The sequence below is a fragment of the Prionailurus bengalensis genome, chromosome B4 (assembly GCF_016509475.1).
Source record: "Prionailurus bengalensis isolate Pbe53 chromosome B4, Fcat_Pben_1.1_paternal_pri, whole genome shotgun sequence".
Taxonomy (NCBI): domain Eukaryota; kingdom Metazoa; phylum Chordata; class Mammalia; order Carnivora; family Felidae; genus Prionailurus; species Prionailurus bengalensis.
Window position 1 is genome coordinate 89429181 of NC_057358.1, and position 27075 is coordinate 89456255.

At 41.4% G+C, this 27075-nt stretch overlaps 1 protein-coding gene and 1 pseudogene across 1 annotated transcript in view; one reads left to right on the forward strand and one right to left on the reverse strand.

Moving 5' to 3' along the window:
• Positions 1 to 24693, forward strand: part of SRGAP1 (SLIT-ROBO Rho GTPase activating protein 1) — a 285374-nt gene extending 260681 nt beyond the window's left edge. The window contains 6 exon segments of the mRNA XM_043564797.1: positions 795 to 1019; positions 2981 to 3060; positions 13275 to 13455; positions 14917 to 15051; positions 15185 to 15524; positions 19445 to 24693. Coding sequence (XP_043420732.1) covers positions 795 to 1019; positions 2981 to 3060; positions 13275 to 13455; positions 14917 to 15051; positions 15185 to 15524; positions 19445 to 19822 — 1339 coding nt within the window. The 3' untranslated portion in view covers positions 19823 to 24693.
• Positions 6261 to 6693, reverse strand: LOC122473940 (annotated as a pseudogene).
• Positions 24694 to 27075: the final 2382 nt, after the last annotated feature.

A 27075-nucleotide genomic window follows, 5' to 3' on the forward strand; every position in this document is an offset into this window, starting at 1 on the left:
CATCATAAAGCCCAGAGTTGTTTGCCTTCTTTCAGTGGTTACAAACAAAGGGTGCTTTGTTTTCCTCAAGGCTTTCCTCAAGATTTATGGGAAAAAAACTGAAATCTGAGATGTTTTTGATTAGTGGGAGGACAATTTTGACGACATCCATCAAGTTTTATGGAGCTCACTACTGACCTTCCCGGATTTACTTGAGTAGCATTTAGAGCCTGACCATAGTATTTACAAATGAAACTCATTTACTTGATCCTGGTCTCCATTGGAATAGAAATTATCTTAAACTCTTGTGGCTTTGAAAAATGCCACCTAATTAAGTAAGTAGGATTTATATTCCCCTTTCAGTTTCTTTCTAGTTGAAAGTTTATAAGTTGCTTTACTTCCTTTGGAATTTGTTGAGCCAACTTAAAGTAGTATGGAACATCATCTTATTCTAATAACAAAAACCAAATAAAATGCTTTGGATCCCTATTTTCAAAATATAAAGTGTTTTATTAAACATCAGTTTTCAGGGTACCTGGGTGGCTCAGTCGGCTAAGCATCCGACTTTGGCTCAGGCCAAGGTCTTGTGGTTCATGAGTTCAAACTCCTCCTTGGGCTCTGCACTTACAGCCTGGAGCCTGCTTTGGATTCTGTGTCTGCATCTCTCTCTGCCCCTCCCCTGCTCATGCTCGCTCTCTCTCTCTCTCTCTCTCTCTCTCTCCCTTTCTCTTTCTCTTTCTCAAAAATAAACAAACAAAAAAAAATCAGTTTTGTTTTTTCTCTCTCGCCTTTTATAACTTTTCTTTTTTTCATAGCCTTTCACAGTACAGCGATGAGAACATGATGGACCCTTATAACCTGGCCATTTGTTTTGGCCCGACATTGATGCCCGTTCCAGAAATACAGGATCAAGTGTCTTGTCAGGCGCATGTGAATGAAATTGTCAAAACCATCATCATCCACCATGAAACTATTTTCCCGGATGCTAAAGAGCTGGATGGCCCTGTTTATGAGAAATGTATGGCTGGGGATGACTACTGGTAAGTCCAAGCACTTTAGTCTTTCCCCTGCCCTGGAAACATCATGGAAGTATACATATCAATTTAATTAAGAAAAAGAATTGACTGTAAGTTGCCAAAGATTCCGATTTTTTAAAAAAAAGAAGAAGCAGGAACGCTTCTTTAGATTAGATGAGAATACTAAGACCCATGACAGCATGGCCTCTCACTAGGGAAATTCCTATTCATCCCTTCCCTTTTCCCTCAAGGATGACATCCTTTAAGATCTATCCACCCTATTGTAACTTCTGTAGAGAATAGTGGTTTTGAAACGTATCGTATAGAGCTGTACTAATTTTACTTTTATATCAAAGATAACTGATTGAACTGACAGATTTCAGTTTCATTCTGAAATAGTTTTGGCTGTAAGTATTTCAAGTTTATCATTTTAAAGGAGCCCTCTCAACCAAATATGTTTTCATTCTTATTTCCATTCTTACTAATAAATATTATCCTAACCAATTATAGTAGTAATGGTCGTTTTAAGCACATTTATTTTAATCCTTGAACCCCTACTGTGTGCCAGCTCCTTGGTGCATGTGATCACTTTATACACTAACCACTCTACCAAGTAAAGTGAGGCCAAGAAGCCTGTCCAATGACTAATTGTAACTGGAGGCAGCCCAGGTCTGTCTGATTCCAAAGCCCACATGACCCTACCCACTCAACAGCTGCCTCCCAGCCCACTTCAGAAACTGTTCTGTGCAGCTCAGATCCAGGAGCAGCTGGAAGGAGACCTATGTAAACCCATTCTGGACGATTCTCAGGACACATCCCATTGCCTCACCGGGGATTAAGTAGAAGGTAGCTGAAAGATCCTAAGTACCTGAAAGTACACCTAAACCATAATAATGGGCTTAAAACACATTACGATTGGCTTGTGCCCTAAGAAAACTGAAGATTAACTATTTCCAGAAGCACTTCTTTCTAAATTAACAACAAACCATGATAGATTCCAGTTCTGTGGTGTAGCCAGTAATTTTACACGTGAAATTCGAGTTTAAAAATATTCACTTGAGCCCTTACTATGCGCAAGGTACTGACTGATCTTGGCTCTAGGAGGATAAATGTATAAAACTCAGCCCTGGCGAGATGCATAATTTTATCTTCAGAGTCATACTTACTGTAAAGCCAGTATCTTAGCACTTGCAAATGTTCAGGGCCATATCAGTAAGTTTTGCTCTGACTCCTTTTATCAAAGAGCGATATGTGGAGGTCCGGTCAATATTATCTGATTTGTTGTATCCTACAACTTTTGTGGTCACCACTTTTCCACAAACAGGGTAAAGTCCCTAATAAGGAGGCTTGCAGCCAGTCACCTGTGCTTGATTGTGTCCTTTTCCCATTCATAGTGTTTCCACGGGCAATCGCTCATTTTAAACAGAAAGTCAGTGATAAAGCAGTTACTCTTTCTCGCCAACACCAGCAACTTAAGTGGGCTTTTACAGCAATGTCAGGTTTCTCTTTGTGGTAGACACATCCCATTCACCAGCACATATTTGAGGAGTGTGGTAGTGTTAAAGGGTAAGTTTTTAAAAAGAATAAAATCGTGAGTCTCACGAATCTAAAATGAACACATGTCGGAAGATGGGAAAGATACTACAGTCGATTCAAAGCAGAAATCAAAGAGCCATCAATTTATATGCAGTAAGGAATAGTGACACGAATTTACAAAAACTGGTGTAGCCGTAGCACAATAATCGCACTCCGCTAGAATTCAGCCAACTTTAACTTCTGTGGATACGAATGACCAGTCAGTGATGAAGGACCTAGACTCCCATAAGACCAGATAATCCTTGGAGGCTCCAGCGTCTAATGGAAAGGCTCTCCAGTAACTGACTCTTTTGCCATTCCAAAGTCCTACATCTTTACGTAGAGTAGCACTTGTTCATTTTTGAAATTCTTCCTTTGGCTTTACATGAATTTCTGTTTGCACTTGGCAGTGACAGCCCTTACAGTGAGCACGGTACACTGGAGGAAGTGGATCAGGACGCTGGTACGGAGCCCCACACCAGTGAAGACGGTATGCCCTTGGACCCACACCATTATAAAACTAATCTTAATACCCACTTTTTTGGGAAGTGTTTATATTAAGAATTCAGTAGCTACAAAAGTATTTATAAAATGTATGTAAGATATGAAAAATAATATTACAGTGAACACCACAGACCACCACCAAGTTTAAGAAAAAAGACAGCATCACCTTTGCTCTTCTCCGTTACCATTGCCTTCCTTACTCCCACAGGGGTAACCACTATATGTTTGTTTTTAAATGGTTTATTGTTTCATTTTCTATTTTCTTTTTTTATTCAATGTTTATTTTTTTTTAAGTAAAAAAATTTTTGTAATGTTTAGAGAGAGAGAGACAGAGAGTGAGTAGGGGAGGGGCAGAAAGAGAGGGAGACACAGAATCCGAAGCAGGCTCCAGCCTTCAAGCTGACAGTACAGAGCCCGATGCAGGGCTTGAACTCATGAACCGCAAGATCACGACCTGAGCCTAAGTTGGATGCTTAGCCAACTGAGCCACCCAGGCGCCCCCTTTAATGTTTATTTTTGAGAACGAGAGACAGAGCGTGGGAGAGGGGCAGAGAAGGAGTGAGAGAATCCCAAGCAGGCTCTGCACTGTGAGCTATCAGCGGGGCTCAAACCCTCAAACCTTGAGATCGTGACCTAAGCCAAAATCAAGAGTTAGACTTTCAACAGACTGAGCCACCCAGGGGCCCCTCATTTTCTATTTTCCTGAACTTTCTGTAAATGGAATCCTACTGTAAAGACTTGTCATGATTATTTTCCACTCAGTATTACGCTCCTGTGACTCATCCACATTGTTGCATGCAATTATAATCATTTTGTTTTACAACTGTATGATATCCTATTGTATTTCCTTTGTTATTGGTGAATATGTGAGGTGTTCTCTATTTTTTGCCCTTAAAAACAGTGCTGCTACGAATATTTTGAACATGTATGCTATCACAGTACTGCAAACAAACAGGAGTTTCTCCAGGATATACTCACCTAGCAATAAGCATGTTTTCAACTTGACTGGATAAAGCCACACCATTTTTGAAAAGAGTTCTAGGGGCGCCTGGGTGGCTCAGTCAGTAGGTGTCTGACTTCAGCTCAGGTCATGATCTTGCGGTTTGTGAGTTCGAGCCCCGCTTTGGACTCTGTGCTGACAGCTCAGAGTGTCTCCCTCTCTCTCTGCCCCTCCCCTGCTCATGCTGTCTCCCTCTCTTTGTCTCAAAAAGAAATAAGATACTAAAAAAAGAAAAGAATTCTAATTATATACACCACACCAGCAATATGTTGGTCTTCCAGTTGGATGCATTCATCCACACTTTATTGTATCAATATCAAACATTATAATCTTTGCCAGTATTGTCAGTGTGATGGTATCTTGTGATTTTAATTTGCATTTCTCTGATTACTGATGAAGGTGTTATTTTGCGATATAGAGTATTAATAGAAAATTTGACATATAGTAACTGCCACAGATCAGGAGGTGATTACCACTGAAAAGATACTTTGTTACAGTACCCAAGAGAAAAGGTACATCTTGCCTCAGGCGGCCACAGGGAAATGCACCAGGGTCAGTCAGAAGGCAGCCGTAGAAAGAGCAGGTAGGCAGGAGTCTTTGCTGTGGTTTCCACGGGAAGCAACAGGCAGGGCAAGGTAAGCGGGTTTCGGATTGGCTAGTTTGAATAATTTCAGCGGGCTCTGGGTTATAGGTGTTGTCTCTTGTCAGGTGATTACCTGGCGCAGGAGATTAGGACAGGTGGATAGTGACCCCAAGGAGGTGGTTGGGGTGTTGGGCTCTGGATTGGCGGGTTTGTATTTGAAAAACACACCAGGCGAGTGATTTACGCTATCTGTAGGAATTGGTAAACCTTGGGAGGGATAGTCCCTCGAGCGGCACCCAGGCCCTGGATGTCAGAATACAGAAAATAAAAAATACAGTTCATATAGCTAGCTATACTTACTAACTTTTACATGCTTCACTTTTTTTGTGAAATTTCTGTCAAGTCTTTTGCCCATTTAAGTCCCATTTGCCCACTGTTAGTTTCTCTGGGCTTTTTTTTTTTTTTTTTTGCTTGTCTTAGTTTGACTGGGCTTTGGTTTTTTTCTTATTTCTAAGAGTTCTTTGTGGGTCTGGATCGGGTCTGGTATTGTGTATATGTTTTGCAAATATCTTGTGCTCTGTAATTTGTCTTTCATGTGCTTATTATTACATCTTTTGCTAAACAAGGAGATTTTAAAGAAGTTACCAATCTTTTCCTTCATGGTTGCTTCCCTTTGTGTCTCCTTTAAGAAATCCTTCTGTGTCCAGAGGTAATGAAGATAATTCCCCCATATTCTTTTTTAAATCCTTTCAGGTTTTGTTTTTCACACATAGGTCTTTAATCTACCAGGAATTTCTTTGAGGGTATGGTGTGAGGTTGGGGTCCATTCCTTTTTCTCCATGTGGATGCACTATTGTCCCAACATTAATTGTTCTTTCTCCACAGCTCTGCACAAATCACATGTCCTCTCTGAACAAGTCTGTTTCTGGGCTCTCTCCTTTCCACTGGTCTACTTGTCTATCCCTCCTCTCTTAATTTTGATACTTTTTAATAAATCTTAATATTTGGCAAATCAAGACCTTTGACGGTTCTCCTTAGCAATTCTTGATCTTTACAACTTCACTTAAATTTTAGACTCAGTTTTTCAAGTTCTTAAACAAAAATTGAAAACCTCTTGGGTTTTGATTGCAGTCGGACTGATTCTATGTATGTTAATGTGGAGAGAATAGATATTTTTATAATATTCAGTCTTCCAGTCAACAAACATATTGAATGTCTCTCAATACACGTTTATACTTTTCTCTTTAGAGATCATTTTTTTTTCCTTTTTCTAACAAGTTTAATCTTTAACATAACTTTTCAACACTTTTTTCATTTTTTTTAAATTTTTTTTTTTTAACATTTATTTTTGAGACAGAGAGAAACAGCATGAACAGGGGAGGGGCAGAGAGAGAGGGAGACACAGAATCTGAAACAGGCTCCAGGCTCTGAGCTGTCAGCACAGAGCCCGACACGGGGCTTGAACCCACGGACCGTGAGATCATGACCTGAGCCGAAGTCGGACGCTTAACCGACCAAGCCACCCAGGCGCCCCAACACTTTTTTTCATTTTAACAGGTTTTTTTTTAATTTTTTAACAGTATTTATTTAAAGTCATATATAAGATTACTTTATTCCTTCATTTTCTCATTAGTTTCTTCCTTATATTTGCCCTTTTCCTTTCCTACTTGGCAAGATTTGGCTTTCTGTTCAAGGTCCTTGTCCAGGTTGAGTCTAGTGATAACCACCTGGCCGGGGTGAACGCCCACGTGGACAGTTGTGCAGTGCGCCCTCTCCCTCTGTACTTGCTCAGCGTAGATGACGTATTTCTTCCCGTAAACCTGGGCTACTTTGCCAATTTGCCTTTGTAGTGTCCTCCTACAACCTGAACTTCATCATCCTTTTGGATGGACATGGATCAAACATCAAACATACTTCTCTCTCAGCTCTGTGGAAAGAGGGGAAGACATAATCTTCCCACAAATGTGGAAAGATGCATTGGAATGCCTTTTGTGGTTCTTGCTCCATTCAGAAGTCACCAAAAGATTGAACATCATTTTGGCCACTGGTGCTTCAGCCGTGGCCATACAAGACTTTTTTTAATATGAACATATAAAGCTGTCAGTTTTCTCTTAGTACTTCCTTAGCTATATGCATGATTCTTTTTTCTCTTCAGCTGTGACTAATCTGCTTTAAAGCCATCCATTGCATTTATATTTTTTGGTTTTTTTCTACAAGTTGTTTGGTTCACTTTCCTATCTGCTGCTTGATCATTCTTTGTAGTTGTTTGCTCTTTCCTCATATTAATCCTTTCCATCGTTACAAATTGTGATTCTGATCATTCTAATATCTGCATTCTTCCTGGATTTGTGTTGTCTCTTGCTCATTGAGTCTTATTTTCCAGAGTGTTTTGTACATTTTTATGTGTTCCTCCAGAGAATCTTCTCATTTACTTCTGCCTGGGGCATAACCAACTTGGGACCATATTGAATTTTTAGCTTTAGATTTTCCAGGCCACCCAAGTTGTGTGATTTTTAACTGCAAACCTGCCTGAGGACTGGAATGTGGTTGGGGTTCTTGGAGATGATTTGTTCCAAGGTTTGAGATAGATTCTTTTTTTTAAGTCTGGGAGGGGACAGTGGTGATGTATACAGTCTATGGAGAAGTATGGAGGGCAGGAAGGGAGGATGACTTCTAGCCCTAGGAATTCACGGTGACACTGCGAGCGTGATCTTTTGTGGAGGGGGCTTACATTGTCCAAACTGAGTAGACCCTTGATTTCGTTTTTTGTCCAAAATGAAAGCTTAAGTTAACCCGGCAGGGAAAGTGCCCTCAAGGCAAACTCTGACTCACATTTTCTAGTGTTCTGTTTACCTCACTGCGTTCCCATTTCGTTGAGTTTTTTGTCTTTGATATTCCCTACTACGGTGGTAGCTTCTTAATGCAATTACAAAGATTTCTTTTTAATCCCAAGATTTTTCATTCATTTCAGCAAGAGGGTAATCAGGATGTCTCATGTCCACCCTCTGCTTTAAAAAAAAAAAAAAAAGTTTGTTTCTAAAAGTAGGATGAACTGACATTTTCAGAACTTCATTTAGAAGAAATTCTTCACAGTGAGAGATTCTACTTCTGTGATGTTGCTTTTGAAAGTCTCTGAGCCCTACCCTTGCCACCATCCCTTCTTTTTGCTCGAGTTTCTTTCTTTCTCCGTGTGATTTATTCCTTTCTCACCGATGACTTCTCTGTCTCCTTCAGAGTATTTCCCTAGTGGCAGGAAAAGCTAAGACAAAGCCCCAGCCGTCTCTCTTCCTAAACATCAGTCTCCCCACCACGCCATCTGTTAGTTGTTCTTACCTCTTGACTACAAAAGAGAAGCTTTGCTGAGAGCTCTGTGTTTTCGATAATGTTTTAACCATGTTCACCTGATTTTGCTGGAAAAGAAAGCATTGCGTACAAAGGACAGATATCCTTGCCCACAGCCAACCTGTAAAGTTCTGTAACTAAATTAACTAGCGTATTGATTATCTTTGTGATCCCCTGGGTATTGTATTTTCTTTTGTCCGTCATGATATCACTAGAGAAGGATAGTTTTTGTTTCTGAAAGAGAGGCTGTCATAGAACGAAACCAGCACCTACAAGGGCAGTGGGTAACAGATCTAGAAGGGACAGTGCCAGGGACAGCAGGCGCCCAAGAGAAAATGTGAGGTACTGGCGTTTTGTATAAAATGACAAGAAATGGAAATCTAAGACTTGATAGTTCTGGGCAGTCAGAAAAATCAGCTGCACTGAATTGTCCCCCCATTGCACAGTTATAATAGCCATGCAGGAAAATGAAGTTATCGTGTTCACTCTTACTGTTACTGATAACAGCAGCATTCTGTATAGTCTCTGCAGGACCTTAGAGGACCATGTGACTCTCTGTGAAAGGACCATGTGACTCTGCCATGCCCTAAGATTGATTTGCTCTGCAGTGAGTAGACTGAGATGTGTAGAAGTAGCTTATTGATGGACACTTGGCTCTGGAATGACTCCCTGAGGAGTAGAAAGAGTCAAAATAATGAAATTGTTCAGAATTACTAGTTGATATGGAATTACCACTAAAAATGTACTTCTGATTCATCTGGTCATTCTTTCATAATCTCTCCACATCTGAATTAAATAAACAGTCTGATAATCCTGTTGCTAGTTGTTTCAAGAAATAAAAAGAGATAACAAGCATTAGAGTGCATGATTATGAAATTAGGATAAAATACATAAGTATCTGTTAAATAGTCTTAAATAGCCCTTGGCCAGCATTGACAGTGTATGACTAAATGTCTAATTAATGTCTAATTAATGTCTAAAGAACCTTAATGGTTCTTTCTTCATTTCCCTCTGACAAGTACGTAAACTGTACACTATTTTGTGGGCTGGTATCTTCCCATTGTTTTTTTCAGTAAAATGAAATTCAACTTTACATGGGCATGTTCACATAGGAATTTGAGAACTGCATGTCATAAAGTTCTTTTTAACAAATGGGCATGTCTTCTTTCCTCCCTGGATATGTTTATTCATGTCCCCTGTACCATGGACATGTTTATTTCTGTTCCTAAAGGAGAATTGGCATTAAAAAAAATTGGCATCAGTCATCTCTGACTTATTCTTTATCTGCAATTTGAGAACAAACTATACAGTCATTCTCTTTAAATATGAAGTTATAGTCCCTCCTCTACGGAGCAGGTTTGTAGATATTTAATAAATCTGTTATTCATATTGTTTTAATATAATTTTAGGAGGGAATACTAGCATGCTAACATGCGATCTAAAAGTTATAGTCAGTTGTTAAAGGATTTAAACTGTTGTTTTAAAATTATTCTTCACCTACTTTGCTGAGAAGTATACTACATGTAAATCATAGCATTGTGATTCTGCCATATGAAATATTCCCCTTAAACATTAACCACTAGCAAAAAGATGGAGCGATTTTTTGTCTTTATTTTTTTTTTTTTTTTTTTTTTTTTTTTTTGGGACAGAGAGAGATAGAGCATGAACGGGGGAGGGGCAGAGAGAGAGGGAGACACAGAATCGGAAACAGGCTCCAGGCTCTGAGCCATCAGCCCAGAGCCCGACGCGGGGCTCGAACTCACGGACCGCAAGATCGTGACCTGGCTGAAGTCGGACGCTTAACCGACTGCGCCACCCAGGCGCCCTTTTGTCTTTATTTTAAATGCATAGCTGATATTCATCTAGGCTCTTTCATAGAAGGTAAACCCTAAGCTTTTTTAATGTGTTTTTTGATTTTTATGCTTTTGCCTTATGTGGCCCAGAGAACATTTGAATTTTTTTTTTAATTCTTTTTTTTTTATTTTTTTTAATTTACATCCAAGTTACTTAGCATATAACGCAACAGTAATTTCAGGAGTAGATTCCTTAATGCCCCTTACCCATTTAACCCATCCCCCTTCCCACAACCCCTCCAGTAACCCTCTGTTTGTTCTCCATATTTAAGTCTCTTATGTTTTGTCCCCCTCACTGTTTTTATATTATTTTTGCTTCCCTTCCCTTGTGTTCATCTGTTCTGTGTCTTAAAGTCTTCATAGGAGTGAAGACATAAGATATTTGTCTTTCTGTGACTAATTTCGCTTAGCATAATACCCTCCAGTTCCATCCACATAGTTGCAAATGGCAAGATTTCATTCTTTTTGATTGCCGAGTAATACTCCATTGTATACAAATACCGTATCCTTTTTATCTGTTCATCTGCCAGTGGACATCTGGGCTCTTTCCATACTTTGGCTATTGTTGATAGTGCTGCTATAAACATGGGGGTGCACGTGTCCCTTCGAAACAGCACACCAGTATCCCGTGGATAAATGCCTAGTAGTGCAATTGCTGGGTCGTAGGGTAGTTCTATTTTTAGTTTTTTGAGGAACCTCCATATTGTTTTCCAGAATGGCTGCACCAGTTTGCATTCCCACCAACAACGCAAAAGAGATCCTCTCTCTCCACATCCTCGCCAACATCTGTTGTGCCTGAGTTGTTAATGTTAGCCATTCTGACAGGTGTGAGGTGGTATCTCGTTGTGGTTTTGATTTGTATTTCCCTGATGATGAATGATGTGGAGCATTTTTTCATGTGTCGGTTGGCCATCTGGATGTCTTCTTTGGAGAAGTGTCTATTCATGTCTTTTGCCCATTTCTTCACTGGATTATTTGTTTTTTAGGTGTTGAGTTTGAGAAGTTCTTTATAGATTTTGGATACTAACCCTTTATCTGATATGTCGTTTGCAAATATCTTCTCCCATTCTGTTGGTTGCCTTTTAGTTTTGCTGATTGTTTCCTTCGCTGTGCAGAAGATTTTATCTTGATGAGGTCCCAGTAGTTCATTTATGCTTCTGTTTCCCTTGCCTCTGGAGACGTGTTGAGTAAGAAGTTGCGCAGCCAAGATCAAAGAGGTTTTTGCCTGCCTTCTCCTCAAGGATTTTGATGGCTTCCTGTCTTACATTGAGGTCTTTCATCCACTTTGAGTTTATTTTTGTGTATGGTGTAAGAAAGTGGTCCAGGTTCATTCTTCTGCATGTCACTGTCCAGTTTTCCCAGCACCATTTGCTGAAGAGACGGTCTTTATTCCAATGGATATTCTCTCCTACTTTGTCAAAGGTTAATTGGCCATATGTTTGTGGGTCCATTTCTGGGTTCTCTATTCTGTTCCATTGATCTGAGTGTCTGTTCTTGTTCCAGTACCATACTGTCTTGATGATTACAGCTTTGAATACAGCTTGAAGTCCGGGATTTGAATTTATTAAGTGAGAAAGAAGCTTAGTTGACTATCCAAGGATTTCTTATGCAGTTATTCCATACAAGATATTAAAGATACTTTAGGAATCTTTTGGGAAAAATTAACTGTTCTAAATGGGAATGTACATTACCAAGCAAAATAGAAGACAATTTCCTGAGAAAATATTTGACAGATGGACAGGTTTTAATCTATTACATGTGCATGTATTCTAGAGTATTTAGAAAGTAATACACTCTCAGTTTATAGTAAATTGAGGTATTGCTCATTGCTTATACATTTCTCTGAACATTTAGCACTTGTATTGGCCCTTTCTGTGTATAACTGATTAGAAGTTTACTTATCTGTTGTTGATAGCAGGGATGAAGGATGGGAGGCGAGGATGGTAGAAGATGGGAGGAAAGATCATAAGCCCCAGAATCAAAGGGCTTTTTGCAAAAGCCCAATGATGAAAAGCATCTCTTATAGTTGTTTTGTTTAGTTTGTCCTCTTAATTGCCTTCAACTGTTGTGATCAGAATTAGATCAGCACTGAAATTCCATTTCTAGTTCAGTAACTTTAATTTTTAATTTTGAAATCATTGTAGGTTCACATCTAGTTGTGAGAAATATTACAGAGAGATCCCACGTACTCTCCTCCAAGCTTCCCTCCATGGTAAAATCTTACATAACTGTAGCATAATACCATAGCCAGGAAATTGACATTGACACAACCCATCAGCCATATTCACGTTTCACCAGGTTTTCATGCACTCATCTGTGCGCTTCCCTTTTATAGCCGTGGCCATTTCTTTCCAACCTCTGGCAACCACTAATCTGTTCTGCATCTTGATTATTATGTCATTTCAAACATGCTGTATAAGTGGCATCATACAGTATATAACCTTTGGAGACTGTTTTTTTTTTCACTCACCATAATTCCCTTGAATATCTTTTGATCTCTGGATAATTGGGGCGCCTGAATGGCTCAGTCAGTTAAGCGACTCTTGGTTTCAGCTCAGGTCATGATCTCACAGTTTCGTGAGTTCGAGCCCCATGTCAGGCTCTGTGCTGATAGGGTGGAGTCTGCTTGGGATTCTGTCTCCTCTGTCTCTGCCCCTCCCCGACTTGTGCTGTCTCTGTTTCTCTCAAAATAAATAAATAAACTTAAAAAAATTTTTTTTGATTTCTGGATAATATAATTTTTGAATCTGGTCTCTTAATTTGGGTACAGGACAGTCTAAGTTGTGCTTTTTTCATAGGTAACTAGAATTTGTTACTGATACTGGAGAAAACAAAGTTATTTTACTGATGGTGGTAGTTTGGAAGATTTGATAATGCCAGAAAAGTACAGGAAGAAATTAAATGTACTCACATAATATTTAATGTGCTGATTTTTATAAACCTCATTTTTCTTTGAATAAGCAAATAAAGCCTAAACTCCCTTGTGTTCTGGGATACTGACTTTCCCATGTTATCCATGGTTATTAAGATGTTACACAGGAACTCTATCATTGTCAAAATACTATTGGAGCTATTGTGGAGGATATCACAGCCCAAGGAGAGATCTCATATATCATGTTGCAAAGTGTTAAATATTTTTTATTAAACTGTCATTATACCTCTGGTAAGAGGCTGTGGAAATTAAGGTCCAATGTTCAATTTTTATTTGCCTGAAAAACGGACCACAGCAAGAGACTGTTTTTCTGTATCTCTTTTAACAGCCTTATTTTGTCCTGCATTGATGATTTGTTCATTACCTTGTTCAGTCTGGATATTTAAATGGCCGTGTTTATTGCCAAGGCCTCATATGGAACTTTCACATAGTGTTTCATGCTCTTCTAACAGCTCTGGTCCCTCTTTGTTTTCCCGTGTGTTCTTTGTAGAATGTGAGCCAATAGAAGCGATAGCCAAGTTTGACTACGTTGGGCGATCTGCCAGAGAACTGTCCTTCAAGAAGGGCGCCTCCCTGCTGCTGTATCACCGCGCATCTGAGGACTGGTGGGAAGGAAGACACAATGGCATTGATGGGCTTGTGCCTCATCAGTACATAGTGGTGCAGGATATGTGAGTAGTGCCAGCTTCTACTGCCAAGTGTTCCCATCAGACGATTCCAGCCACTGTCCTTAAACTGACCTTGGTCTTTCAGGAACAGAGCAGAAGGGATCGCAGAGCCCAGACCTCTGAGCTGGGAACAGTTCTTTGCCTTGCTATTGGGTCTTTGCTAACGGTCCTTCAGGACCAGCAGGTTTTCATTTTGCAAACACCACCAGGAAGTTTGGAGCAAAGGCTAGGGAGAGATGCCTTTTGAAACTTTCAGGCTCTTAGAAGAATAATCCTTGCAGAGAATAGCTTTAAGAGCTGTAGTAACCGCTGCTGGTTCCAAAACCAGAGGTTATCATCTCTTGCTGTCTGACCACTGTTTCAATTCAGATTCCCCAGAGGGAAGATACTGACCTAAAGTCTAAAGAGAATCATCTCCAGCCTTCTTCTTCTTTTTTTTTTTTTCAATATTGCTGTAATTTTTTTAATGTTTATTTATTTATTTTGAAAGAGAAAAGAGAAAGAATGCAAGCAGAGGAGAGGCAGAGAGAGAGGGAGAGAATCCCAAGCGGGCTTCAGGCTGTCAGCACAGAGCCTGACATGGGGCTTGATCTTGGGAACCATGAAATCATGACCTGAGCTGACCAACTGAGCCACTGCTGCACCCCTGATATAATTTTTTGGGAGGTTTATTTATTTATTTATTTTGGGGGTGGGGGACAGAAGGAGAGGGAGAGAGAGCCAAGCAGGCTCTGCACAGAGCCCAGTAGTGCAAGGCTTGAACTCACAAACCATGAGATCATTGCCTGAACCAAAATCCAGAGTCCGATGCTTAACCACCTGAGCCACCCAGGCACCCCTTAATATTGCTATAATTTAAAAATATTTAAAGAGATGAGAAGATGCTTATAACGTATTAAGTAAAAGAAACAGGTTGCAAAATTATACGTACAATATAATTCCTATTTTGTGAATATATTTCCTAGTACACCAATTTAAGAGCAGTTTTTCAAGGGAAAGAGAAATATACCACATGAAATGCCTATTATGATTAAATCATTCAACCTAATTTTAGAGATGTTAAAATGTGTCTCGGAATCCAAGAAATGTTATGTGCATTTTATACAGACATGCAGTGATATATATCTAAGCCACATAAACATATAAGTAACTATAGTATAAATACCATACATATATATGCAGACATCATAGATATGTACCCAGGCATAGATAAAAAGTATAGAAGGATATTTTCTAAAGTTCTAGCAGTAGTTGTGTCTGGTTGTTACGTCCTATTATGGGTGATTGTGATACTGCTCTTTTTTGTATATCTGAATCTTCCAGTTTACCAATGAAACTGTATTATTTTTATAATGAAAAAGTCGTGTTGGTAAGAAAGACTTATAATACGTAAATGCCATCACTTATTTTTTTGTTCCCGTTCATCTAGCAAAAGACCCTCACTCTTGCTTCTCATTGTTTCAGGGATGATACGTTTTCAGACACTCTGAGCCAGAAAGCTGACAGTGAGGCCAGCAGTGGGCCAGTCACTGAAGACAAGTCTTCATCCAAGGACATGAACTCCCCAACAGACCGTCACCCTGACGGCTATTTAGCCAGGTAGGTGGAATCTGATCATCAAGCTGCTGAACCTCCACTTTTCCAAGGACTTTGAGCAGCCACAGGCCCCGCAGCTTTGTGGTATTACCCAGTGTGATAAGCTCTCCTATTTTCTCTTTTTGTGTATGTCTAGACAGAGAAAAAGAGGAGAGCCACCCCCTCCAGTAAGGCGTCCTGGCAGGACCAGCGATGGCCATTGTCCCCTCCACCCCCCACATCCTCTTTCCAACTCCTCCGTTGACCTGGGGTCCCCAAACTTGGGCAGTCACCCCCGGGGCCTGCTGCAGAACCGTGGCCTCAACAATGACAGTCCTGAGAGGCGACGCCGGCCCGGCCATGGGAGCTTGACCAATATCAGCCGACACGACTCCCTCAAGAAGATCGACAGTCCTCCTATTAGAAGGTCCACATCATCAGGGCAATACACAGGCTTCAATGACCATAAGCCATTGGACCCAGAGACGATCGCTCAGGTAGGATGCATTGAATGGAATGGTGCATGCTGTGTACCTGGAGTATGATGAAGGAGGTATGCAGGATTTCCTTTTGGTAGCCATGTTGTTTTGTACAGAACCAGCTAAAGAAAACAAAAGAAATGAGCTCCTTCTTTAAAGCCTGACTAAGGGTCTCTTTAGAAGAACCATTTGTTACTGGAAGGACCCAAGTGATCAGGTTCCTATTGATTTAAACAGAAACATGGCAGAAATGTAGGACCCATGGCATTTAAACACATCATTGCTAAGTAGTTAGAAAAGTCTGGAAAAGAATAATAATGAAGAAGGACCGGCCCTACTGGATCCTGAATGCGTGCCAAAGATAATAAAATAGACAAATTGATAGAAAGAATGGAGAGCCCAGAAATAAATAAATGTTAGTGTATGATAAATATGACCCTTTCAACTTAAGACAAACAATGGATTAGTCAATAAATAAATGGAGAAATAATGGTTAGCTGTTTGAAGAACATCAAGTCTGAATCCTATGTCATTGTTTACTTCTCAACAGTTAGTACAGAGGACTTTGTAGTTTTTTTTAATGATTAGAATTGACAGAGTGAGGGTGAAACAAAATTAATGGCTTTTCCATCATTCTGCCATTTTTCCTCTAGTGTTTTTTTTTTCCCCCCAGCATAGGCCATCAGAAAATATGGTTAACACCAATAAGAAAAGAGGTGAATAGATTCAGGGTTTGCCATTTTAATCTAAAGCATCTTCTATCTATCTGAAGCTTAAAGGTGAACTAAATTAATCAAAAAAGAGAGTGAATGAGAAAAAAAATGAAACAAACATGGGGAAGTATTTAAAATGGATTATTTTTAATAAAGAGTATCCAAGGAGACCTGCACTGATGTGACAAATCTCCAAGCTATTTTCACTGTCCTAACTAAAGAAAATTTTGGATGTAAATTAGATTGTGAGGGGTTTAATGTGTTTTTAAAAAATTAAACCAATTTTAAATGTACAACAGTTTCTCGGTAAAAATCAAAAAGACTTGACCTTTTGGTTTTTCTCTGTTTGAAGTACCATACAGGGCCCGTTGAGATCTATACAGAACCAGCGATATTTGATTACAGCTGAGTTTAACGATTTGAGAAATCTGTAACTTCACTGCTTATAATAAGCAGGTGAAACAGGATGTAGGGAGTTAGGAGCTTGGGGGTGGGAAGGCATAACAACATCTATTTAACCCTTTTGCTTCTAGAACCAAGAAATCCTTTTATTGTAAATCATCAAAACAGAACTCAACAGATAAACCAGGCTCTCTGCGATCTCTCTGGAGCAAATACTTGTGTAAAAAAAAAAAAAAAAAAATCCATATGTTTAGCATCAAATAGAAATCACATATGAAAATAATCACTTGGAAAGTGATGTCATCCTTACAAAATGGCCTCCAGCTGTGTCCTTTATTTCTCTTTCCATCTCATCTTCAGATTTTCCCATGAGAACAAGTAAGCCCGCCATCATGGTGTTCATACCAAAAACATGCAGATTCTCTTATTAAACAAATCAGTGGAGTCCCTGATGGGGCTTGTTTTAAAATGACAATATCCATATGTGGTCATTGTATCTTGGTTTATTCGTTAAGCAAACCTTTATTGAGCACTTACTGTGCGCCAGGTCCTGTGCTAGGCTTTATGAAGCAACGTTAAATCAATAGCCAGCTGCTTTCCAAAGGTGCTGACAAGCCTGTGAGGGAGATGGGTATGGAAATCAATTACCATTACGCAGCGCCGTAAGGGTTATGCTCCAGGTGAGCGAAAGAAGCCCTGGGAGGGGCGCCTGGGTGACTCAGTCGGTTGAGTGTCCAACGGATCTCTCGGTTCGTGAGTTTGAGCCCCGCATTGGGCTCTGTGCTGACAACTCAGAGCTTGGAGCCTGCTTCAGTTTCTCTCTCTCTCTCTCTCTCTCTTTCAAAAATAAATAAACATTAAAAAATTAAGCAAACAAAAAAAAGCCCTGGGAGAGTAGAGAATAGACATGTCAGTCAGACTAGGGCAGTGGTTCTTCACCCCATCTGTCTCACACAACACTCCGCCTTTGGGGTTTGCGTATACGAAAAATCACATGATGTAAAATTGTCCATCTTAACCATTTTTAACTCTAGAGTTCAGTAAACTGTATTCACATTTTATGAAACAGATCTCCAGAACTTTTTCATCTTGGAAACCTGAAAACCTATACCCACTGAAGAACAACTCTCCTCTCTCCCCTCCCCCTCAACCTCTGGCCACCGCCATTCTAGTTTCTGCTTCTATGAGTGGGGGACTACCTCATATAAATGAATCAGGCAGTATTTGTCTTTTTGTGACTGGCCTCTTATTTCACTTAACATAACGTCCTCAAGCGTTATCCGTATCGTACCGTGTGGCAAGATGTCCTTCTTCTTTAAGGCTGAATGATATTCCATTGACGTATATACCACGTTTGGCTTCTCTATTCATCCATCAGTGGAGCACAGTCTACTTTTTTGAAACATATATTTTGTAATTCCCTCTTTACCATCTGAAATACATTGATAGATGATATACCTAATTTGAAAAAAACATATGAAGCTCTAAATATAATATAAAAAAAAACAAGGAAATAAATACTAAAACAAATGTATTTCAGTTAATGCTTGACTACACTGGAAAACAACGGACGTAGTAAGGTGCTTTCATCTACATATATAATCCATATAAATCTCCTATAAATACAACAATTAAACGTGTTTTGATCAGGGCACCTGGGAGGCTCAGGAGGTTAACATCCAACTCTTGATTTTGGCTCAGGTCATGATCTCACAGTTCATGGGATCAAGCCCCGCATTGGGCTCTCTACTAACAATGTGGAGCCTGTTTGGGATTCTCTCTGTCTCCCTAGCTTGCACTCCTATTCTCTGCCTCAAAATAAATAAGTAAACATTTTAAAAATGCATATTGATGTAAGAGACGGGGCCTGGGCTCAGGTTATCGTAAACAGAATTTTCACCTACATGAATGTCTGAAGGACATTCAAAAGTTGAAGAAGGGGTGACTGGGTGGCCCAATTGATTGAGTGTCCAACTCTTGATTTCAGCTCAGGTCACGATCCCAGGGTTGTGGGATCGAGCCCCGCGTCGGACTCCGTGCTGATCATGGAGCCTTCTTAGGATTCTCTCTCTCTCGCCCCGCCCCTCTCCCCTGCTCATCCTCTCTCTTCCAAATTTAAAAAAAAAACAAAAACCAAAAAAAAACGGCAAACAAGATGCGGGATAATTCATTGCATATAAACTATCCAGGACACTGCAAGCTATCTAGTATACATGACCTCTGCCCACCAAGTGCCAATAATGCCACCCCTTTATTGTGACATTTAAACACACACACACACACCATATCACAAAAATGCCCTCCTGCAGGGCGGAACCTCTTCCAGTGAGACCATCGGACAGGAGCATCAGGGGAAAGCCTAAACTGAATTTTGAAGAACTGCTAAGAATTAGCCAAGTACGTAGTAAGTGCCCAAAATTATTTGTTAAATCACTGAAAGAAGCCTGGTTTTCAATCCCATTCCCATTTATTTCTTGAGAAACTGTAGCAGTGTCTAAATTGAAGCTGTCTTTTGCCATAAGCTGGAATAGAATTCTGTATAATCAGCACGTAAGGTGGAAATCACCAGAAGGCTACCTAGCACCTTAGAACGGCAGATGTCTGATACACGGCTGCAGGCACCGTGGCATCTTGGTCTCCTGAACATGCAGAGCCTAAACAGTCGTGTGAGATGCCATCATCATGCGTATACGTTCCACAGACTGTGAACTTAACACACGATTGCTTTTGCTGGCCTGTCTGCTTTGAGCTGAAGTGTGTGTGCTTCTATACATTAGTGCGAACTTATCAGTCTGTTCTGCCTCTCTGGTGATTTGTCAACAGGATATTGAAGAGACGATGAACACTGCTTTGAACGAACTCCGAGAACTGGAGAGACAGAGTACCGCAAAGCACGCCCCCGATGTGGTGCTGGACACCTTGGAACAAGTGAAGAACGCGCCCACCCCCGCCACGTCCACAGAGTCTCTCAGCCCTTTGCACAACGTTGCCTTCAGGAGCTCCGAGCCTCAGATCCGACGCAGCACGAGCTCCTCCAGCGACACAATGAGTACTTTCAAGCCTATGGTGGCACCCAGGATGGGTGTGCAGCTAAAGCCCCCAGCCCTTCGGCCAAAACCTGCCGTTCTTCCAAAAACAAACCCTACCGTGGGACCGGCCCCACCTTCCCAAGGTCCAACAGACAAGTCTTGCACGATGTAAACTCCAGATGAGCAAGGTCCTGTGGGGCGGTGATTTAAGAAACAAAACAAAACAAAAAACGGATCATTGACAAAAGTCAGTGATCCTTAACTTTCCTTAGTTTTGTGCTTATAACTGGAGATTTTTGGCTTTTCTATGTTCTTGAATGTAATGTCGGAGACTAGCTAAATTAACACGGGCATTTGTATTTTGTAATTTTCTTCCTTTTTTCTTAGTAACTGGACATGTCATTTTAAAGACAATAGAAACACTTAGATTTACTTGAAAATCCAATGCTGCACCATTTGTCACGAAGGCCACACCACTCTGCTCTCCGCGTCGTTCGGCGCTTCAGGTTTAGTGTAGCCTGGGTGAGTCGGAAATGTCTGGATCCAAAGGCACAAGCGTCTGAAGTCCCAGGCCGTGGAGTATAACCAGTGTTGGTCTGTGGCGCTTGGGGGGAATGGCTGGAAAGTGGTAACGGCATTGTTGGGTAGCTGACAGCGAGTACCTCTGAGTCCGTGCAGTGGGACGAGGTCCCACTCGTGCCCAGGCTTGCAGTTGTCACAGTGGGATGTGCCCAGTGGGTCTCTCAGCCCACTGCCTGAATGAGTTGCATGGTTGCCTCTTTCATACGAGTCACTTCCCTGGGTCCGGATTAAAAGCTCAGAGGAAGGGGTCGGACCCTCTGCAGTTACTTCTTGAACGGAACCTAGAAAAGGGAAAGCTAATCCTCCAGAGCTGTGGATGTGACTCCTTCCTCAAGCCTGGTCAGGCCCCCGAAGACTTCCAGGTCCGTCCCCTGCATTCACAAAGGACTAGAACAGTCTAATTGTAAAGACTTCCTGGTTACACTCCTCCACAAGTTCCTTCAGAGGTCTGTTACAAACTGCCTAGAAAATACTTCCGGCTCCCCTAAACCCCTGTGTTCTCCTGTGGAAATGGAGAACGCGGGCAGCACACAAGTCCTTGGTTCGCTCAGCCTTCTCTCCCGACTAAATGACCTCGGTTCCTTTAAACCTGATACAGAGGCTTGATGATCCTAAGGTGACTCCCCAGCTCTCCTCTCCCACTGGCCTCTTTGAGCCAACCAAGAACTGGCTGTGGTACTGGAGTAAGAGCCATGCTGGCCAAGGTTGGGGGGCGGCGGGGGGTCACATGGTTCCAGGAGGAGTTCCTTCCAATTTTGCACCCTGGAACCATGACTTTTTTCTTTTCTTTCCAGGTGGTCTCAACATAACCCAGATAGTCAGGTGAGCTCCGTAAGGTACCCTCTTTCTCTGACATCCTGGCACAGAAACCATTTTCTCTGTGTTTTCCCACTGTCTTAAAAAGGTTGCTTTGAATTCAGCTGTTTTTACTAAGGTACAAATCACCACTCCTGCCAGCAGCAGCTTATATCGTGTGTAAACCTATGAGCATGTTTTCTGCTCTGACCTTGAACGTAATGATAAAGAGAATTTTTTTTTTAGATAAATGGGTGGCCCAGAACTAACCCCTCTCGACCACCATTGATTTCCTTCTAGCTTTGGTTTCAAACTGGAAGCCATTTGCCTGCCCACCTAAGAGTTGCACAGTATGGACTTGAAGCTGTTAGCCCGCTGGTGAATGCCTCAGGCAGGAAAGAATGAGGATCTGTACTAAAAAATCAAGATCATTCCTGGGATCTCTCCCTCAGTTTGCCAGTCTACTCGTTGTAATGCAGAGAGAGATTAAATTAATGACATAGGGTTACCTTTCAAAGTCACACTTCTGATTGCCAGCCAGTGGCCTAATTTCACAAATGGATTGAATCGAGATTTTTTTTCCAAGTATCCAGGTATGGTAAGCTTTTAAATCTTTGAGGTTTCTGAAGCATCCGTTTTGCCCGTTGTGAAAACGATGCCCAGTTCAGCATCTTCTCTACCCCCCTGCCATTTCCCTTGAGCGTTAGTGGTCCTTCATCAACTTTAGACACCATGGAGACTCAACCAGGATTGAGCTCTGAGTAGCACTAACCCTTTTAAACAATCTTCCCAAATTCCTAGGAAATTGAAACCTTGCTGAATAACCTCCCAGTTCTTTCCAGAGTCCACTTGGGTTTCTAGTTCTCTGCTGCTAGATGGGGAAACAGAAGCCGAGAATAGAGGTGGAAGTAATGGAGGAGGAGACTTTAAATCTTTTAGAAATTGAAATGAAAAGGATTGTTAAAAACGGTTTTTCCATCGATGGTGCAAGAGTAAGATGTAAACAGAGGGTTTCAAAAGGGCAGAGGGGTGTCTTCTACAAGCTTTAACTTAGATCTTACTCCTACAAGTTCATGTCTTCAGATTTCTCCCTGGCAGTCCTGCCCAGACTCTCCCCTCTTCAGTGTTTACACCGCTGATGAAATGAGGGTTGCCTTTCCAACCACCAAATTAGGATTCTGCTCCCTTAGGTGGCTGCTCTGGGGCCTCAGAGGCTGTGCCTTCTTGCAGGAAATTTCTAATGCTCCCCCATCACTGCCTTACCCATCTCTACTCTTCTCCCTATACCCCTGTGACACCTTGAGGCCTTCTTTCTTTTTTTTTTTTTTTTCCAGTCTTTTTTATTTGTTCCAATTCCCATAGAAGGACATGACCTCACAGGGAATAAGGATTCACCTATTCTTTCTTTGTTTTGGTAAAAGTCTTCAGATTCCCGGGAAAAGACAAGGTGGCCACTTCACAGAGGATCCAAAATAACACCCTGAAAGCTCATTAAAAGCTTCTGGTGCATTCGCCTGGTGCACACATCTAGTGGGGAGGAGGAAGCATGCAAAGGGTGGGGAGGAAAGGAAGAATCCTTGAGATGTTACGCCCCCAGTTTCAAGGATCATATCGTTCTTCGTGCACAGTTTGGCAAGGGGGTCGTTTTGATGATGGGCAGACGATGGTTCTACAAAGATGATCAGACTCCACTTACGCAAGAATATATATTCACAGCTGATATAACTCTGTTCATGTCCCATCCATAGAACTCACTAAGTAGGCTTACAAGTTGACCTTTTGGTTTGGGTCAGGGGTATTGGGAAAGGACTGATTGATAAGAGAGAGAAAAGGTACTCCATACACATTTTCTGATGCGTGTTCTGTAAATTATTTGAACCAGTCCAGTGGCCCTTTGCAGAGCTCTGTATTCATGTTCAGGGTCAGCGCTATCGGTCAACCGTTTTGCACGTTTTCACACAACATAATCTGACTTTGGTGCCCCTTGAGCCATCCATAGAATAATTTAGAGCAGGCTCCCACTTAATCTACTGCAGGAAGCATGAATAGCTCTCAGCGGATGTAGAGCGAACGAGTCACATTGTATTAACCGAGTTTTCTTTGTACTCTTGCCATTCCCAAAATGGGCTTATAATTTAAGGAAAAGATAAGAGTGGGAAGGATTGTGGTCTCCCCAGCATTTGGGAATGACACGAGGTCTACAAAATGAAGAAACTTTAATGTGATAAGTACAGCCTCTAAAATTCAAAAAGCCCACACTCTATGTTAAGCAACTGGAATTTAAAAACGTAAAAAAAAAAAAAAAAAAAAAGGTAAAGAGCCCATAGGTCTATTGAGGATTTAGAAGACTTCAGATTTGGGATCGCATTCATTCTCATCCTGACCACAGTAGTGAGACACCGTAAAAGCGGGAAAAACACTCGGATGAGCCTTGCTCTGAGTTGCCCATCGCTGAGGCCACAGTCCCGGAGCAACTTAGATGCAAAGGCTCATCCGTGTGTACAATAGAGCTCCCTACTCCAGACAGTCCCCTGAGCTGAAAACCAAACCTCCAGCTGGGCTGAGGTGTCAGGCTTGGTGCAGGGTGACTTTGGCACCCCTTTATTCAGATCAGTAAAACAAACTGGAAATTGAGATTTCACTTACCCTAGTATACTTTCTTTAAAAAAAATAGTCTATGTGGTATAATCGAGATGGGTACCTGTATCTTTAAATTACATAGGGACTTTTGTATGTTTAAATAATTGTACCGGGTTCCATAATGCTTATCTTAGAAACTGTTTAGTAAAAGAAAATATATAAACCGTGCATTTGTGAATGCCCCCTTTAGAGCATTCATCCAAGTTCAGTGTGTAGTGTGATGGTTATTATAGATGTTTAAAGTATAGTAAGTGGCTGTGTAACAGGAGAGACTGCTAAAATTTACCTACGGAATTGAGGGTAACTCCTGCCCACGTAATTAAATCAGTATTGTCCTTTCCTGTCGGTTTGATCAATTGCAGTACTGGTAGCTTCCTGCTTGTGACTGTTACTAATCGTGTCAATGTACATCTGTAGTATGTACATGTGAAAGTGCCTTTCTATTTTAGAGGAGTTTTAGCCTTGCTCTTTACTGTCACCCCATCCACCCCTCCACTCTTGCGTCTGGCCCCCCTGCCCTAATTCCTGCCGCCCCGTCGAGTGCCCCGTCCACCCTTCCACTCCTGCTCCCGGCCCCCCTGCCCCAATTCCTACTACCTATCTGAGCGGAAACTTCCTCCACGCTCTCCCTGCTTCTCTGTGTCCCGTCCTGTGCCTCGGTGCTCAGTATCGTCCGTCTTGCATCCTTGTCCATCATCAGACTGTCTCGTTTTGCTGGTAGCCGTGACTGTGCCTTTCCCGTCCGCAGTGTCCCTGTGTCCTCCCTCCCGCTGTCTCTCTAGCTGCTGCAGCCCACGTGTCACCTGTGATCTGTGCTGCCTCCGTTACAGTTCCTCGGCTCTGAGGCGGAAATTTGGGGGGATGCTTTTACAGTTCTGGAAGAAAAGAAATGTTTTGTTAATCTGTTGTGACAATGCACTTTTATGTATAGTACTGTACATTTTGGCATGTACCATTCCAGGCTTCAATATACAGTCAGGTCTGTTCTTCATGGTATATCTTTATAATAAATAAGATAGTTCTGGCTGCCTTTGTCTTCTCAGTGATTCTCCGTGGTGTTTTCATTCCTTTCCTTTCTTTTTCTAATCACTGTTAACCCCCTGGAGAGCTGAGTTGCATTAGATGGTGGGAAACTAACTTTTTTTTAAAAAAATGTTTCTGTCTCACTCGCATTTTTATTTGTGCACTTGGAAATGAGACTTCGTGGACGGGGCCTTGATCATGAAGCCAGAGTTTTTCAGAGGATGGCTTGGAGACCCCTGTGCAGTAAGGAAAGGGGATTATGGGAGAGCAAGCAAGCCTCCTAAACACTAGCCAGATTGAAACCTTTCCCTGGAAGAGGGTTCTTTGGCATAGTAGACCTTGTCAAGGAGATCTTTGGTTTCATTCGAATATCCTGAAATGCAGTCCTTAGGTAGAGATTCTGTTTAGAATGCCCCATGTGTTGGTATTTTTTTCCTTCAAACATTTTTTTTTTTAAACTAACCCTTGAGGTCTGACAGTACATAATAAAGAGTTTTACAAAATCATTCGCAATGTACAGGATTGAATATTGGTAGGAGATGTGGAATTTTTTTTAATGACACATAAATCAAGGGGGGAAAAAAGATTTTATTGGAGTATAAAATACACACAGAAAAGTGCACAAGTCATTAGTGTAAGAGTTTGCACAGAGTAATACTCTCCTGTATCTGCCACCTACCCAGATCAAATCTCCACTATCCACTGCCTACCCAGGAGATCTGGCCAGGCTTGTGCCTCTCCAGTGTAATATCTTCATGAATTACACCATGGTTTGCTTTGGCCTGTAGTTTTCACTTTCTATAAATGGCCTCATAGTATATACACTTTGTGCCTGGTTCCTTCTGTTAAAATGTTTGTGAGAGTTGTCCATGTTGTTACATATAACTAGTTTCTTCCATTTTGACTGGTGTATTGAATTCTATTTCATGAATTTGCTCAGTGTTTCTTGCATATTTCCTGATTAAACTTTGGGTGTTGGATGCAGAAATCTTTAAACATGGACAGAACAAATGAAGGGCGCCTGGGTGGCTCAGTTAAGGGTCTGACATCGGCTCAGGTCACGATCTTGTGGTTCGTGAGTTCAAGCCCAGCATCGTGCTCTGTGCTGACAGTTCAGAGCCTGGAGCCTGCTTCAGATTCTGTGTCTCCCTCTTTCTCTGCCCCTCCCCTGCTCACACTCTGTCTCTGTCTCTCTCTCAAAAATAAATATTTTAAAAAAAAATTTTTTTTAACATGGACAAATGAATGGGGGGAAAGCCACCTGTTAAAGGAAATATTTTCCCACAACGTTGTGGAATGATGTTGAACTAAGCCCTTGATTGGAAGGGCCTACCCAAAAGCAGGTAGAACCATTTTAGGACCAGAGTTGGATTTAGAGGCTTCCCCACAGGAATGAATGGGCAAATCAGACTATAGGATTATTCCAGGAGAGACCCCATTATCCTGCATCACCCTCGGATCCAAAGGCCTCCACCTGCCACAACCCTCTCCATGTCCGCCTGCCTTCTCACGTCCCTCACTCCAGAATTAGAGTCCCAAAATGTGGCTGCGCCTGGTTGTCAGCTCCCACTGTTCATAAGCCAGCACCCTGTAAGAATATTAGCAAGGCAGAAAAAGGACATTTTCTGGCTTTTGCCTTAGGTAGTTGGGATTCCTAATGTGGAAAATTCCCTAACCATGATCTAAAGTGCCAAAAAAAAAGTCCTGGAAAGCCAAAAACAATGGCAAATTCCGTTGGCAATTTCCATTTTACTGGCCGTATGTCTCCACTTGGCTTTGGGGAAATATGGTCAATATACCTTTGAAATAATCATAGTGACGTTCACGTGTTTCTACCTAGGAGAAAGCTTGCCTTTTATTAAAACAGTCATTTCATCAAGGTTAGTCTTCAACAAAAGAAGCTGGAGATCTGGGACAAGGCTGGATATCAAAATGTCCATGTGCGTGTATGTATGTATGAGAAAGCACAAGTGAGCACTCCTCCTGGAGTCCCGAAACAACATGCTTTGTTCAGCGTTAGTATCTTGAAGGAAGTTATGACATGATCCACAACATCTCCAGCTCTAGGATATTTGCAACCTAATTCTGGTGGCTAGCAGGCACATTCTTCATATTCATCAGCTCTCTATCGGGTGTGCCCCTGGGGGTGAATGCCTTTCTTTTGCTGCTTGGGTGCTCGGCTGAAGTGAGGACTATCGATGAATTACCCTTTCAGCGATAATGCATCGTGTTAATCTTTTGTCTTTGACATACCCAGGGAATATCTTGCGTAAGAATCATGTCCCTCTAAATGAAAGTGGATGGTCATGTCTATAAGCTAGAGGAGAGGAAAGCGTCATCCATAGTCTCGTGGCATATTTGAAATTGTGCAATGATGTGACACTA